Genomic DNA, 16,635 nt, shown 5'->3' with positions numbered 1-16,635 from the left:
CATACTTTAATTATATTTATGGAAGGCATGTTTCTTTCCAATGAACATTACAATCTTACATTATAACATTAGTCCGTTAAATAAGAAAAAAGGAAGAAAACATACAACAATAAATACAAAGTAAATAAATATATATCCTAAAAATGTAATGTAAAGGTATATTTCCTTGATAACAATCGTGTTGTGTATCAATTTAATTCAATTCAATTCAATTTATAATGCGAAATCATAGCAAAAGTTATCTCAGGACACTTTACAGAGCAGGTATAGACCACACTGACTTATTTATGATGTACACATCAGCTGTCAACACTTTTCTCATTATAAATAATTTAAATAGACTCAAAATAATTCAGAGATTCAACTTTGAAGGGATTCAAGGTTGGCCGGGATTTGGAAAATTTATGGATGGGAAATTTTGACACCAAAGAATTTCAGCACGCTCTTCATCCTCGGCGCCTACACTACCCATGATGCAACACGAGAGCAGCCTGTCGGGTCGGAGATTCGGTTTGGCCTCCGTGGACTCATCCATGCTCGCCTCCAGCAGAGATGAGGCGCGGGGCTCCACACTCCAGAGGACTGGTAAACTCAACATTTTACTTCATTTTCAGACCTGTGATCTTCCACCACAGCCGACACCGACTCGCCTGAGGGTCGATCATTGCGTCTGGAGCCTCCAAAAGCTCCATCCAACTTCTTCTGCACGTTATGCTGTAAGGGACGCACCACTAGATGGCACACAATGCAAACATTTGGAAAAGATTCAACTTTTCGAGGCGGATCAAAGCAAAACATAACCCTGGACAAGATGTGTCACTAACTGATTAATCACCTATTGTGTCATGCAAAATATCATTTATCTGCAGGTTGTTTTTGATGCATTAATATTTACAATATTACAGTGTCTCAAAGAGGCTGAGAGAGGCCGTTTTCCATTGGAGGCGGGGGCATGTGTGTGTGTGTGTGTGTGTGTGAGGGGAGGAGGAGGAACATGTCACGCTCTGGGGCCGTTTTGCCCCAAAAACTTCTGGAAAGTTGACACAAAGTAAACAGTCTCCTCTTGTAACATCTTAACCCGTCAGTGGGTGTGGACCACTGCTGACTGCTGCAGAAACACCGCAGACACACGGGGAGTGGATTTCAAACTCTACTTGTTGTCTGTGCAGAAGGAGCGACAGTTATGGTTGTAAACTTACCCCGGACTGTTACTGTAGTGTGATTTTTTTCTGCTTAAAAACATCCAAACTGTCATTTTTTCATGACTTTTTTTGGAGTTGGCCACACCATGGTGCATAAATATGGTAAGTACCGTTCACGTGCCAAAAGTTTTGTAGTAAATCTCGGTTAAAGTTGGAAGTTTTAGGTTAATGCCAGCTCAGTAGTTCATGAACGTGTGCGCACGGCTTTTCACTGGCCCACTAACCTCAGCTATAATCCCTTGTTTTTGTTTTTTGTTTTTTTTTAATGTAAAAACACTGTTACTGGAAATTGGTGCAACTTCCGGGCCGCAGTTTAGTTTTGTGGAGTTTTTTTTTTCCTCGATCCAAATGATCCAAATGTTCAGGATCAGGCAGGAAACTAAAGTTGTAGATTACCTCCGTGATGTGCATCATCATCATCTCTGCTGCGGTGATCCTCACCACCCACCCGGTTCAACAACCAGCTGTACAGTCCTGCTGCAGGAGAAGAGAAGACCTTTTTATGTGCTCCGCAGGGGAATGTAACAAACAACAGTGCTGTGTTTACCTATGAGTCAAATGTAAATTATCATATGGTATGATATATGTTCTATAAAATCCCATATTTGCACTTAACCGTAACTGTGAGAGTCAGAAATGATGTTCATGTTTAATGATGCTTCATCTTCTGTCACTTACCTTTTTAATATATATTCTTTTAGAAATTCTGCATTAAATTATTGTTTAAAATCAATTATTCTCTTTGGTGGATTGTCAGAAAAGTAGTCGGTAACAATCGTATGAAGCGATCAATGAGGGATCGACCGATATGAATTTTTTAGAGCCGATGCCGATTTTTTGTTCGTCATCCTTAGCTGTTGACCGATACGGATGCCGATTTTCTTGAGCCTGTATTTGGAGCCGATACTGTTTTTGCTCCCTCAATTTACATCATAAAAAATACACAACGATGAAAACAAATCGGAGCCTGAATTTAAAAAAAAAGGAACATTTATTGAACATAAAAAAGTTGTCTCCAGCAACACGTAGCTGCCTGTGGACGCCTGTCTGTAAATAATGACGGGAAAAAACTATCGGTAAAAGCAGTACACCGCATTGGCGATACAGATACACCTAAAAGACCGATAATATGTATCGGTTTATCACTATGATAAAGCAGAATTAATTAATAGAATAGCACAAATTCACTGGCTACAGCTCCATAAATGTGATTAGATTTTTTCCCCTAAAACTGAAGATCTTGAGCTTTGTTTTTCTGTGTGTTTGGTAAAATAGTATTCAAGCTATGAGTTTAATGCATTAAAAGTGTTTTATAAAAAAAAGAAAAGGTCAGTAGAGAGATTTATAATAGCAATAATCAATCAATTGACATACTGTACATACCTATTCTATCCCTGGATTATTGTCTTCCTTGAGCAATCTGATAAATATTACTTGTAACCCACGTTCTTAAGACTATAATTACCCCTGTCATCAGTGGCTGCCAACATGCGTAGGTTCTCTGCTGTTGTCCTGAGACATGTATTTATTTTGTGAGGCAGACACAGAGCGAGCAGTGGGGCTGCTCAGACGTTACCAGGCCAACCTGACCAGTCCAGAGGAGCAGGCCCTGAAGACCAGCGTGGGTAAAGTCTCTTCCATCTTGGGCAGCCAGCTGTTCCATGCCCTACTTGGTAAGAAAAACACTGTAAAAGTGCTTGTTTTGCAGAAGTCCGGCTTTCAAAACTCTGTCCTTTAGTTTACATCAGAGTTCTCTCAGGGGGTACTTTCTAAATAACTGTTCCTGTTCACACCACCCCCTTCTTTTTGCTTCGGTTTACAGCTCGGTTTTTATGGTTTGCTGCTCCGCTCGGTTGTCTCAGTTATTTAGTGTGGCTTATATACTCTGATTTGTGTTGGTGTGTGACTGGCTGCAGGCAGACACAGGATGTAGACGTGGTCAGGTTGTATTAATTTGTATGTGAAGTTTACTGGGTCTAAATGTTTCCCAATTAACTCTTATGAAAGAGGTCTTTCAGTTTCCCTTCACAAAGGTTTGCTGTATACCCCTCTCTGTGGCGTGCTCGCATTGTAATGAAATACCAATAAAGCCAACCACAACTCAGTCAATCTATAGACTGAGTTGTTATAAGCTGCGACTTCTCCCGCTGTGAAAGCACAATTCTTCCCTTGACTTTGATTAAAAAAATGGCCACTCTTATAACATATACCTTATGAACTTATGTAGTAGGTGTTATGTTGTAGATCTTGACAGCTATTAATAATCAACTGAAGCTGCTAAAACTGACGGTTCGACTCCTGAAATCATCATCAGTCTACTATTATTACCCTGCTAGACCTTCATTACAAGTCTGGTGTTACTGAAAAGAAGCTCAGGGAAGTCAATGTGAATCTGAGTTCCTTTTTTTTTAAAAGCACATTACTTCAGTTCAACGAACGGATGAGTGGTCCTTCTAATTACCGCAGCCGTGTTATAATGATGCTTGCCCTTGGGTCTGCTGTTGCTACTGCTGACCCACTGCTGGAGAGCTGAGGGGGAGGGGATGTTAAAGAGTAGGATGGTTTTTATCAGTGGTGTATCTGATGCAATAGTGGACCCTTGTTTATCATGTTTTTTTAGTTTTTGTTTGTCAGATAGGCTTAGCGCCATTTTAGCGCCAAACACATCTGAATGATATGACATCATAGGTGCAGTGAACACAGCGACATGTCTTAACAGGCCAACAAGTCCGATCTTAAAGGCTTCTTCAACTGCAGCAGAGATATTGGCGGATCAGCAGGACACAACTGGTGCATCTTTTATGACTTTTAGTATCCAGTTATCCATTGTTTAGACCTTCCGTCATCAGCATGTGAAGTCAAGAAACATCTGGAGACCATGTGGTGTTCATTCAGCCTCTATTAGTAAACACATCACATGAAATGGTCTAAAAAAAGCCAATAAACTTAAGGAAACCAGCCGTTTTGGACATTTTAATCCATTAATGTTACAGATTAAAGGTAAAAAAGGGCACCTTTTAATGTCATTCAAAGGCTGGACATTTGCAGGAGGCAGTTCCTGGTTTCAGACATACTGTAGCAATAAAATATAATAATATACAGGTTATGTATTTGTTTTGTTGTTTAAATTGGTTATTGTTTTCCTTATACTAAATGGAAGCATAGATAAACCATATTTTTAATTATGAAATTAGGCGATATGTAGACATGGAAGTCATTTTGAGTGTCCAAGTATGTCTTTAGCCACACTATGCATGTGTGTGACTCCGCTACTGTGCTCCAGACTGAACTATCTCTACCCCTGTTTGATGGACTAGCACAGAATTTACAGACACCCCTAAAGGAGGACCACCAACATTGGGGATCCTCTGATTTGTCTGCACCACTAGCATGTTGACTTTTATTTTTTGTGGTGAAATGGCAAATTTTGATGTATTGCTATGAAATCTGATACAGACATTCCCGTCCCTTACTTTGTTGATCCTTTGACTTTACATCTAGTACCATTATCAGGTCAAACTTTGAATGTGTCAGTACCTTAGTTTAGGGCCAAATACTTGCAAAACTAACAACATTCCCCTGAGACGCAGCTTTACTTTGTGTTTAATACTAATTAGCAGATGTTAGCATGTTAAACTAATATGCTAAACATAGACTATAACCATGGACTAAACATTAGCATGTTAGCATTGTGATGTTAGCATTTTGCTCACAGTACAACTGTGCCTAAGTACAAGCCTCACAGAGCTGCTGGCAGGACTGTGGTCTCAGTGTTGTTTAATGTCGACTCATGTTGACTCATTTGATCAGTCAGCTGAAAGCAAAAGTTTAACAAAGGAGAAGCGTCTGACCTTTATGCTCAGTGTTTTCACCACAAACTAGGTGTCATCCCTAGTGGGAATTTGTGTCATGCCATAAAATAGGGTCGGGCTGTTTGGCCAATACCTTCTATCTCGATATAAAAGCTATTTCCTATCTCCATAACGATATAATGTCATGATATAGCATGTTCTCTGGTAATTTTATAAATATTCTGTAGGACATATTTACTTGGTAAAGCCTATTTCTGTTTCCTCCTGTTAGGATTAAATACTTGACTTGAAAAGTAGTATTTTCTCATTTTATTAAATCATTTAGTTTAAAATGAACATGACATTTTCAAGTCAAATTTATATATATATATATATATATATATATATATATATATATATATATATATATATATATATATATATAGATATTAACAATATATATATATATATATATATATATATATATATATTGTTAACATGGACACAAATGGCGTGATGTAACACAAAACAGACAAATATGAGGTAGTTTAGATGACGTAATCTACAGTAAGATTTCATCACGATACGATTCCATTGAGAGACGATCATTATCATATAAATATATATTATATTTTCACCCTGTCTATTTTTACTAGACATGTGCGTTCAGTTATACTGAATCATGTGTCTCTGCAGAATACATGAATGGCTTAAAGACGTCTCTATATAATTGTTTTATTCTATATTTTAATCTAATAACTGTTGGCATCAGATGCTTTGTTATTTATTTAAGAGACTCAGAGAGGATTCGCTTTACACATCGGGATTCCAAACATTCCTCACAAAGAATGTACAATCAGGGTTGAGCCTGAGGCAGACAGGGAGGATAAACTGCTCTCTGCCGTCATGCCAGTGTGTCTCAGGTGCAGGGCTTCGTTCAACATGTGGTTCTCATCGGGCAAGGCAGAGTGAAGGAGCAGCCGGTTCACAGCACTAATAGGAATACAGTGCTGTATAAATATTACTCATCCTTTCATCCTCTCCTGTTGTGTTTTCCTTCGCATGCTCAGGGCCGTATGAACCCGTTTCTGTTCGGACCATGTTGTGCTGCTTTTGTGCAGAGCTGACCATGCTTTAAACTTTGCTGTGCTCAAGTGATCATTTGCACAAAAACAAGAAAGTTTTGGGGCCGTGAAGCTGCGGACAGTCATCTACCAACGTTAGAGTGCAGTTTTTGTGCTTTTAAAAGATCTCTCTAGCTTTGATGCACTGTGGGAAGTAAAGAGGTGTTGGACGCAGTGTGGGAAGCTTCAGTACTGGCCACTTGATTGGATGTCTGCATGGTTGCACAGTCACGAACAAAGGTTGCCTTAACTGTGTGTCCACCCTATTGTTCGAACATGCAAACATGCAGAGGGAAGCATAGGGGGGGGGGGCACACATACAGACAGACACACGTTAAATTACAGAAGACCCTAATTGCCTGAGGAATATTTTATCAAGGCAGTGACAAGAGGGTGAATTGTTTGCCCTGCCTTGAAATTGTGACCTAGTTTTATGTGAATGTGTTATTCTAGTGAGCGGTGGCTTGCTCATCATCATATAAAGAACCATGGGCACAGTCTTTTTTTTGGATGATTCACCCAGGCAGGCAATACAGAGATGACTTCAGTTCAAATGAATAGGTACATGACAAATAGGAGGGGGCTATGACACACACAAACACACTGATCCTGCATGCAGTCTTTTGTTGGGCAGGGAAAAGGTGCAGGAAACCCCCTATGACTGTGACAAAAAGGCTCACAGCCCGGACCAGGCCATCCTAAAATAGTCCCAACATCAAAAAGAGATCTGGGAATAAGTCTTATGAAAGAGACTTCTGGCTTGGATTATGTATTTTTGTTCCACTGCCAGGAATTTATGTGGTCTGTGAGGGTTGGAACAGTTCAGAGATTTCTTTTGGAAAGTCACAGTGACAGCTGTAAAACAAAAACTCTGTGCTTTGTGCATCTGTGAATCTTGATCTCAAAACACTTTAAGACCTGATTGAGCACTTTGCTCTGTTTCGTCACCTCTGCCAGGAATAGATGCGAACGATGTAATTTGAAGTGTTAGTTATGTGAAAGCAAGCCAGGTGTGTTAGATGAAGCTGAAGAGCAAATCCTGCAAGACTTAGCAGATGCAAAACTTATTTAAAGCTGAACTGACCATATTAACTTTTTATGAACAACAATCAAATGACTTAATAAATGTGAAAGGTGTCACTTGTAGGGATGAAACCATAGAGAGTTACCGTGTGGCTCTATAGTTCTCTTAAGTGTTCGCTTTTTTAGCATCTTTCAGCTCATTGTTTCGGTTTCTTAGCCTTTAATTTTACTATTGTGGTTTTCAGGGCTCTTTAAAGCTGCAGCGGCTGGCTGGCTTTGATAACCCCACTATACTACACACCACATGACAGACAGACAAAATTAGCGACTAGCTAGTCAACATAGTGGAGCATTTAGCAGCTAAAGAGATTTTTCCCAAACTGGGCCTAAATAAAGAGTGAATATTAGTATAGTAACATTGTAAGATGGCTCCAAATAAGTGTGTCTAACACTTAATACCTACGTTTTTTGCTCGTAGAAAGGCGGCCTACTTATTCTCGTAGCCCAAAAAAATTCGAGTTGTATAACAATTTCTTATTTTATACTGCATCTAAATCATGTTCTGGTGTCATTTTGGGTGTTTGTGTGTATGTCTGTGCCTTCATGTCAGTGTGTATATTCAAGTAGGCCCTACAGCATGTGTGTGTCTGCATGTATATAAGAGTTTGTGTAAGTGAGATTGCTCTTTAGTCAGCTGGGCAACAAACTCCTCTGCCCACACATGGCTTCACTCCTCCACATTCAGACACAGTGATGAGTCACATGCTCCATTCTTACACTTTTGTTCTTACAGCATCTCGTTGGGACATACTGACTCTTATCTCCCTCTCTCTAACACAGACACACACACACACACACACACACACACACACACACACACACACTGTGCAGACGTGTCTTTGAGTCTGCTTCAACAAAAGATTCAAATTGTTGTGAAAAAGACATGTTTATTACGTTTCCTTAGTTTCCCTCTCAAATATGTCTTGCGGGACGTCTTGTCCTGACACTGAACTTTGGGAAGTTGACGAACTCCCCAGCAACCTCTTTATGTCAACGGTGCAGTAACCAGGCCTGTGTGTGTGACATCAGCAAAATTGTCCTGATGCATTCTCATCAAATGGCTGCCACTCAATAGGTGACCACAGGACATGGGCGTGTAATGAGCCAAGGGGTGATGAGTGAAGACGAGGAGAGTTGAGTCTGAAAAGAAAAGGAAAACTTTAAAAAGACATGCTAAGATGTCAATGTTACTCTTATGTGTTTTGATATCAATATATACCGTATATATACATATACGTATTCAGGGTGTCCGGAAAATGTATACACACTTTAGCAGCTGATAACTAAAGTTGTATATATATATATATTTATTTTATGGGGATACGTAAAAGACAAAGTCTGTGCTATGAGCCCTGCAACAGTCGCTGAATGGAGAGTAGCCATTAAACGTGAATGCACGCAAATACAGAGGGAATTGTTTTGTGATGTGTACAATTCCATTTCTTCGCGTTGTCAGCAGCGTCTGGACCAGAATGGACGTCAATTTGAGATCAGGCAAAACAAAACAAAAATGACAAAACAATCAATGATTTTTTAAAAATATTATTACACTTTGAAAATGGAATTAATGCAATCATCTAAAGTGCGTATACATTTTTTGGACACTGTATATGTATATGTTGTTATGTTTGTTATTAAATATGTATATCAAAGTCACATTACTCTCATTAAGTTTGAAGCATCATCCAGGTTCATTCTTGTGTTTTGGATTGCTACTAGGTCATGTTTACATGCATTCATTTATTCATCTTCAACTGCTTGTCCCTGTCGGGGTTGCTGGAGCCAATCCCAGCTGACATCGGGCGTCAGGACGGGCATCGGGACGCCATTCACACTACGGGCAACTTTTAGAGTCATCAATTAACCATTTTATTATGCTCATACTATGTGCTTTTCTCTGTGGGTTGAGCATTTTGATACTTTCACAGTATTTATCTAATACCTACACCTGCTTTATATTTAAATATAATTAAAAAAAGACATGGAAATCTCACTTTGCACAATGTGAAACTTTTAATGTGAAAGTTCAGGAAAATGCTTTTTTGAAGCCAACTTCCCTCTTTACAGCACTCAGATCAAAGTCTTTAGTGGGGTATGAATTGCCCACTACTCAACTAGGGGGCAGTGTCTACATTTATTCATCAGTGTAGGCGCTCATGTACCCTCACCCTAAAATGGAGCTTCAAAGCAATGAAACAGGAAATGACCCACAGTGTAAATGATCTATGGTGATGAAGAACTAAGAGAATCAAAAAAGTAGAGAAAGAGGCATGATGCATGTTGGTCAGGTAGTATCAAATATTATAAAGTGGACCTCTTAGTCACTGAGGTGACGATTTACTCAGGCAGTACCTGAGTCATGTAGTTCAGCAACACGATAAGAAGAGCACTCTCAAATGTGGAGACATAACTTCCATGTAAACAGACGACTCCCGCCCCCACGTTTTCATCCAGCGGACCACTGAAGGGAAAAAGTCTCCTAATGTGTCCATGATTGATCGCTGGATTCTTTCGCTCACCCAAACCAGTGTACTTTACAAGGCTGAGAAGTTATGAGCTAGAAATAAAGATTACAGTGTTGAAAAAAAGCACAAACATCTGTTTGTAATGATCCGAGTACAGAAAAAAAAAAACGCCCGTTATTGTTTTGTTTTTTTCTCACAGATATTCAAGAGTGTTACGAGGTGACCTTGCAACTGAACAAAGAACAAAGTGCTGTGAAAGAAGACAGCCGGCAGGATGCGTGGGAGGTAATTGTTCTTCTTCACATTATAGATTGGAGAGAATATGCTTAATGTTTACATTGTATCTGGTGTCACACATGCTGTTGTGTGCCGTGCTTGGCTGCGCAAAAAGTTCCTCGGCAGCCAACACAATGTGTCACTACCTGTGTCCTCCTACATGGAGAAAATGTTATCATGAGTCATGAGGCTATGACTCTTCAACCGGGTGAGTGAGCGTCAGGGAGGGGACACAAGGGGAAGAGAGCAGAAGAGGAAATCAGAGTCAAAGGAGCGCTGATTTTGCTCATCAGTGGGCTGATCTCAGTGTTTGCAGCCATGTGGTTATTTAGAATATTTTTAGCATATTACCCGCGTGAACTTTAACACGACAGGTGAGTAGGGTAAAACATGTAACTAATAGATATCACCATGGAACTTCTACACTTGATTACTGCATCATTTGGGGTGGCAGTAGCTCAGTCCATAGGTGACTCAGCTTGGAACCGGAGGGTCGCCGGTTTGAGTCCCTGTGTGGACCATGAATGGAGTGTGGACTGGTGGCTGGAGAGGTGCCAGTTCGTCTTCTGGGCACTGCCGAGGTGCTGTTGGGCAAGGCACTGAACCCCCAACTTCTCGGGGCACTGGTCCACTGCCAGCCCCCTCGCTCTGACATCTCTCCATTAATTGCATGTATATAGGTCCTGTGTGTGTGTGTGTGTGTGTGTGTATAATAATAGAGTAAAAAAAATCGAATTGTTTGTCTCTTAATAGCCTTTGGATGGGTAGGACGCCCTGACTTAATGTCACATGATTTCTTCAGCTATGCCAAAATGTTAATGACATAGATCTTCGGCTGACTTCTGTAGCCCATTTACTGAATGATCTCCGGACAGTTTTTAAAGCACAGATTACAAAAACGTGTGTGTGTGTGCGTGTGTGTGTGTGTGTGCCTATTTGTCTGCACTCACAGTCACGCAACATTAGTCTACGGATGGTACGTGGGCGTTCAAATTCATTGTAATGCCAAAATCAAAAAGCCTGATTTCAATTTTAGCACAAAATTTAATTTAAATTTAAAAGGCACAATGGGCAGCTTTAATCCCTTTGAATCAACAAACTGGATTCTTCCGCTGAAACATCGGACTAATTCAATCAAACGATGGGGCTGAAAGACGCCTCACAGACCTTTATTCCATAACAGGAAAAGCAGCAGGCCATTTTCTAGTGCTTGCGGTTCTTACTCATTATCCAGAAGAGACCAAGTGTAATGTGGCTGGTTAATGTACTCAATAAATCATAATAAAGGTTTGGTCTTTATTCAATTTATTTAGCGATGGCAAGTGTGCAACAGTTTATCGATGTAATATTAGCCGTTCTTTTCGAATACGCTGCAAATCCACAGAAATGGGAATGGCCACTTACCTATCCTTTTAGAAAATTGGAGTCTTGGTTGTGTTGGAAGACAACCATTCACTGTCAACTCCAAAATCCTTGAGAGTTAAAAAGAGCCCACTAGAAAACGGTTTTGAAGCTTTTCTCAGTTTTAATGTGACACAAAAGCTTTTAAGTGAGCTGAAAGAGACGTGCAGCGTGATGATCAAGTGTCTAAAAAATCGGGTTGCTATAGAAGCTAACCGTAACTGCAAAACAGGACACATCTCCAATATCACTCTTTTTGGCATTAAAACTGTAGAGATACAGACAGTAAACGTGGGGAGAAAGAGAGACATATGGTGTGTGACTGAATGGCCACCAAGACACCCCAGGTGGCTCTCTTTGTTAACATAAAAGGATCCGCAAAACTTGAGAAATATGAAACAGTCCATTGAGTGTTGTGAATATATTCTTCTACTTAGCTGTGATATAGTGAGGGCACTGTAACTATCACTTTCCCTCTGGTTCAGTCCGTTCATCCTCTGTAAATATCTTTATCTTCTCATTTTGCTTTTGCAAAGTATTCATGATGATCTGCTAAATTGATCGACTGTAATATTGATTCCCTATTTGTTACCTCTGTGCTCTAGGGGATCCTCTCTCACGTAAACCTTCTAAGGATAGCTTCATTGTTTTCTTACACAGGCCCTATTCAAATGTTGTGTATTATCTCCTATATTTGTTCATAATGCAACTTCACCCAGACACTCATGATTTAGTGTTTTTTGCTGGGGCTTCATTACAGGAAAAAATCCTAATTGCTTGTCCAACCATAACTTAATAATAATAATAATATTAATAATAAATCCTGTTTTCCTATGACAAAAGCAGTTCCTAAACTCATGGCTGTGTCCTGTCTTTCCTCCGGCCTGCTATCTTACTAGTACTAAACTTGTTAAATCCTAACTAGAACTGTAAACTTGCCTGAATCTGAATCTTTGTCCATGACAACGACTGTCTCAATGCACTTGTCACTGGCTAGCTAGCTGACTGTAACGTTAAGAAACCTTTTTGGTAAGCTTTCTTCAATAAACCCGTCCTAATCCTGATCCTTTTTGCTCTGTGCTCCAGTAACAGCTAAGAAAGCTTACCCAACAGACCCTCGGTCAACTACCCCCTTTCCTGTTAGCTAATGTTAGCAAAACGTTAGCTAGATAACACAAAGCTAGCCTACATCAAAAAGACTTAGCCTTGATCTTTTTCTGACATATTTTAGTAAGAAAACAAATGTCCCTCTTTGTGCTTCAAATGATAGTGTTTTCACATTTTTTTTCCATAAATTAATATAATTATTAATTATGATATAAAGTTGCTAGGAATTACACAATTCAATCCTCACATTAGATACAAACTTTAATATTCCTTTGTGCTTAACATCCCCTCCCTCCCTCCAGTCAATCACTTAATGGCAATATGTTTTTGAACTGAATGTGCTAAGTCTGAACTGGATTATGTGTGGTCAGTTGAACACTGGAACTACAATACACTTGTTTACTAGACTGTATTAAATGGACGCTTTAGAGCAGAAGACTTGTGTCCAGGTTATGACCGCTCCTCTGCACGTATAACACTGGTCATATATTCGATAAAATGCAGGTAGAGGGGATGATAAGTAGAAGATGCCAATCTACGCAACAAGACATTTTCCTTCGTCCCGCATAAACAGGAAGTTAAAAGTGTCGGTGTGCTTCCTTGATGCTGAAACTCAAAAGGTCGGTTGCAGTGCCACGTGTTCATAACCTGTCACTCCCCTAGAAAAAATACATAAACGATGACTGTGGTTTGTAATTTATTTCAGCATACTAAGCTCCTATCTGTGTATTTTGTGATCCACCCAGTCAAATTTCTAATTCAGCGCTCATTGGCTCCTGATCCTTCCCCACATCCTTCCCTCTCCGGATCCCAGCGGCTTGTGGGGCCAGGACTCAGTCCTGGAGAGAGAGAGAAGGGGAAGCTTGAGAGGGAGAGAGCTGCTTAATGGACACCCAATGAGGTGCTCATCAGTATTCCAGCCATGTTGTCACCTGAGTGGAGGATGGGAGGGAAACTAAATGAGTCTGCAAATTCCCTGATTTGGTGCAGAGTAGCAGGTGAGAGTGAAGAATAGCCCATTTGGAAAAGAAACGAAAGAAACCGTGAGAGAAGAAGCAGACAGTAATTAGTGTTTTGATAGCAAGAACCTTTTATTTTATTGTGTAATAATCCTAGAAACTGAAACGTATCACACATTTTTAATATTGTATGACTTGAAATTATTAATTGATGGATTTCAAATATGTCTGCACAATTGTATGAATGTATGTATGTATGTGTGTGTGTGTGTGTGCACAGTGCAAAGGGCACACTCTTAGCTATAAGACAGTTGACCCGCCTGTCAGCTCTGCCACGTGGAAATACAGCTGTCAAAGTAAAACTCACTTAGTATCTCTGAAATAATGCATAGTATATCTGATTAGAGCTGCACAATATGAGGAAATTATGCAACATGTGATGACGTTGCTGGATATTGCGATAATGATATTATTATTATTACTATTGTTATCTAAGAATGATAGTTACAAGTGCAGATTTTACTACTATTTAGTGTCTTATATCAGCCATGTCTTGATGATATTGTGCAGCCCTGTCTGATCCATACAAAGACAAATGTGTTGTATGTTTTACAGTAGCCTGCATGCTTACAGTAGGTGTGTGTATATTTATATAAACACAGCAGCTTCAGCTGGGAGAAATGGCCCCACTGTGTGTCAAATCTTTGGGGCTGTTCTGCTGTAAGTTTTTTTTATCCGACCTTTGCACCAGAGATGGCCTGCTCTAAAGGCTGCCCTCTGCTGTTAGTTACAGCTCTGTGTGGTCTTAACTGTGAGAACGGCCTCAGTGAATTCCAGGTGCTGTAGACTCTGTGTATCCCTGTCCCTGGCCACTTCAGTTTATTAAGTTGGCTGTTCTTTTATATTGCCTGAGTTTCATTTGTCATCAATTATGAGATGAAGTGAATCTGAAATCCAGTTCTGTGCTGCTTTGCTTTACTATCTGGATAATACAATCTTTAAATAGCAGGACAACACAGCACCATTGACTTTTGACCAGGGTTTTGTTGGTTAATGACTGACTCAAGATAGCAATGTGCCTGACCACACCTCATTTTAAGACCATGGGCAGATAGATGGACGCAAGTAGATTTGCTACTTCTTAGACATCGTGGGTGCTGGGCGTGAGAAGGAACTGTGTTGGTGTCAAACTAACAATGACAGTTGCGCTGTGCACCGCTTTGTGCTGGATGGAAGATAAACTGTTATAAGCACCTAGATGAAATAGATTTTGTTTGCTACATAATTATAAAAAAAAAACTTTTTAACCTGTTTTTGAAGTTGTAACTTTATCCTACGGATGTCATAATAATACATTTTTCTTATCTCTCAGAAAGCAAATGAGGGAATTTCCCAAAATGTTGAACTGCTCCTTTAAAGATGTTGCTTATGATTGCCATCTTTGTTATCCATACGTGTGTCCTGGTCATTACTGCAGGAGTTTGTTTATTTCATATTTCTATTTTTATTCGCTCTTGTCCCACAGGACCAGGAGGAGGAAGGTGTGTCTCGGGTGCGAGTGACCAGCAGGAGGAGCCCTCACAAAGTGGAGCGAGTTTCTGGTTTAGTGACTCTATCCCATGTGGACGTGCCAAAGGTGAGTAAAGCACTATGGTAAAGCAAAGCAAAAATTCCTTCTGGGTCTCCTGAACACAGCTTCCCCTCAGTGATTCTTTTCAGACACCATAAAAGGCAGCTGCTGCTAATAGAAGGAGATACTAATGAAGCTGGTGACGCGATGATTATACCAATTGAGCAGTTTAGTGAAGCAACACAGAAGTGCACTAGCGTCATGAAACATTTGTTACCGTTCATGAAGGTTGATGACCTTCGGTGCGTTTTATTGATGTTGAGACGTGGCTGATAAATCACAAAGCAGTCCGGGGAATTGATTTTGAGGGAATTTGTTTGATTAGTTTAAAAAGATGGAGTCTGTAAGTACTCTGATTATTGTGGTGTTAATATTACATACTGAAAATAAATAAATACATTTTATCTTCAACATTTAAACACCTACAATGATCATTTGTATGTATAATGCTTGTACAGATAATAGTAATTAATATTATATAGGGTTTTGATCATTTGGACAGTAATTATGTTAATGTTTTTGTCATCACTTTATTCACCTGCAACACAACTGCAGATAAAAATGATTCATTGAAATTTATGAGGGGTGTTTATGGGGGTTATATGCTATGTTTTAATTTTACGAGGGACCGTTTCCATAAACTCAGTCTAGAATAGACTAGACTTGGCCTTAAACTGGCCTAATTAAGCTTGTGTTTTGCATAAATATTAAGACTGACTTAATTTAGGATAGGAAAATTAGCCCCTCTCCCCCTGGCTAAATTGTTAAGTTTTAATAATTTAGCAGCTGGCTGCCTGCTTAGCATAACTAGAGTTAGCTATTTTGCTAATTCCACCATGCTTTAATGCTCAACTGGTTACAGAAAATGAGCTCAACAGAGAGAGCTGATAGGATAGGTATAGGAAAGCTTTATGCAACAGGTACATTAAAGTCTGACTTAGAGTTATATTTAAGGCAAAGACCCGGTCTATGTTTATGCAACTGGCCCCAGATATCACGTGTTAATAAGTGAGCTTTAGACGTGCTTGTAGTCTGACTTTGATGTTCAAGTCTTTATGCTAAGCTAAGCTAAGCTAAGAACCTGCTAGCTAGCTTTATATTTTGTGCAGAGACATGAGATAGGTATCGGTCTTCTCAACTAACTAAATAATCGTAACTCCCCAAATGTCAAACAATATATTGTGGTTGCGTTGTTATATTGAGTTGTGGTAAACCTGCTGCTTTCATGAGCAACAGTCATGATAGAGATATGCTTCATCCGCTAGCTGTGTTCCTTAGTATATTAAAAAAGCCCTTCTGTTCACATGCCTTCCCTATTACAACATGGCCAGTGGCACATGGCAGCACAGTGGCCGCAGGCGTTGGCTTTTCAGCTGAGCCCTGAACTAGTGCAGTGGGGGGGGGGGGGGGGGGATCATGGTGCTCGGAGGGGTAAAAAAGAGGCAGATGCAGGCTGTAAGCACATGGATTCAGTGTGCTTGTATCATAATGCCTGCATAAAGATACAGTGACAGTACAGGTTGACTCCGGATAATGTGTGTGTGTGTGTGTGTGTGTGTGTGTCACACATGAAGGAGGGAGCTGAGGAGGCGCAGGG

The 16,635-nt window shown here is 39.9% G+C and overlaps 1 protein-coding gene across 1 annotated transcript in view; it reads left to right on the top strand.

Moving 5' to 3' along the window:
* The first annotated feature begins 1,164 nt into the window (after window positions 1-1,164).
* Window positions 1,165-16,635, top strand: part of dlg3 (discs, large homolog 3) — an 87,945-nt gene continuing 72,474 nt past the window's right edge. The window contains exons 1-4 of the mRNA XM_083915890.1: window positions 1,165-1,304; window positions 2,744-2,875; window positions 9,865-9,950; window positions 14,934-15,044. Coding sequence (XP_083772016.1) covers window positions 1,262-1,304; window positions 2,744-2,875; window positions 9,865-9,950; window positions 14,934-15,044 — 372 coding nt within the window. The 5' untranslated portion in view covers window positions 1,165-1,261. The remainder of the gene's footprint in view (window positions 1,305-2,743; window positions 2,876-9,864; window positions 9,951-14,933; window positions 15,045-16,635) is intronic.

The sequence above is a fragment of the Echiichthys vipera genome (genome assembly GCF_963691815.1).
Source record: "Echiichthys vipera genome assembly, chromosome: 6".
In the NCBI taxonomy this organism is placed as follows: Eukaryota; Metazoa; Chordata; class Actinopteri; order Perciformes; family Trachinidae; genus Echiichthys; species Echiichthys vipera.
Note: the sequence above shows the minus strand (reverse complement) of the source record. Positions and strands in the feature narration are given on the sequence as shown.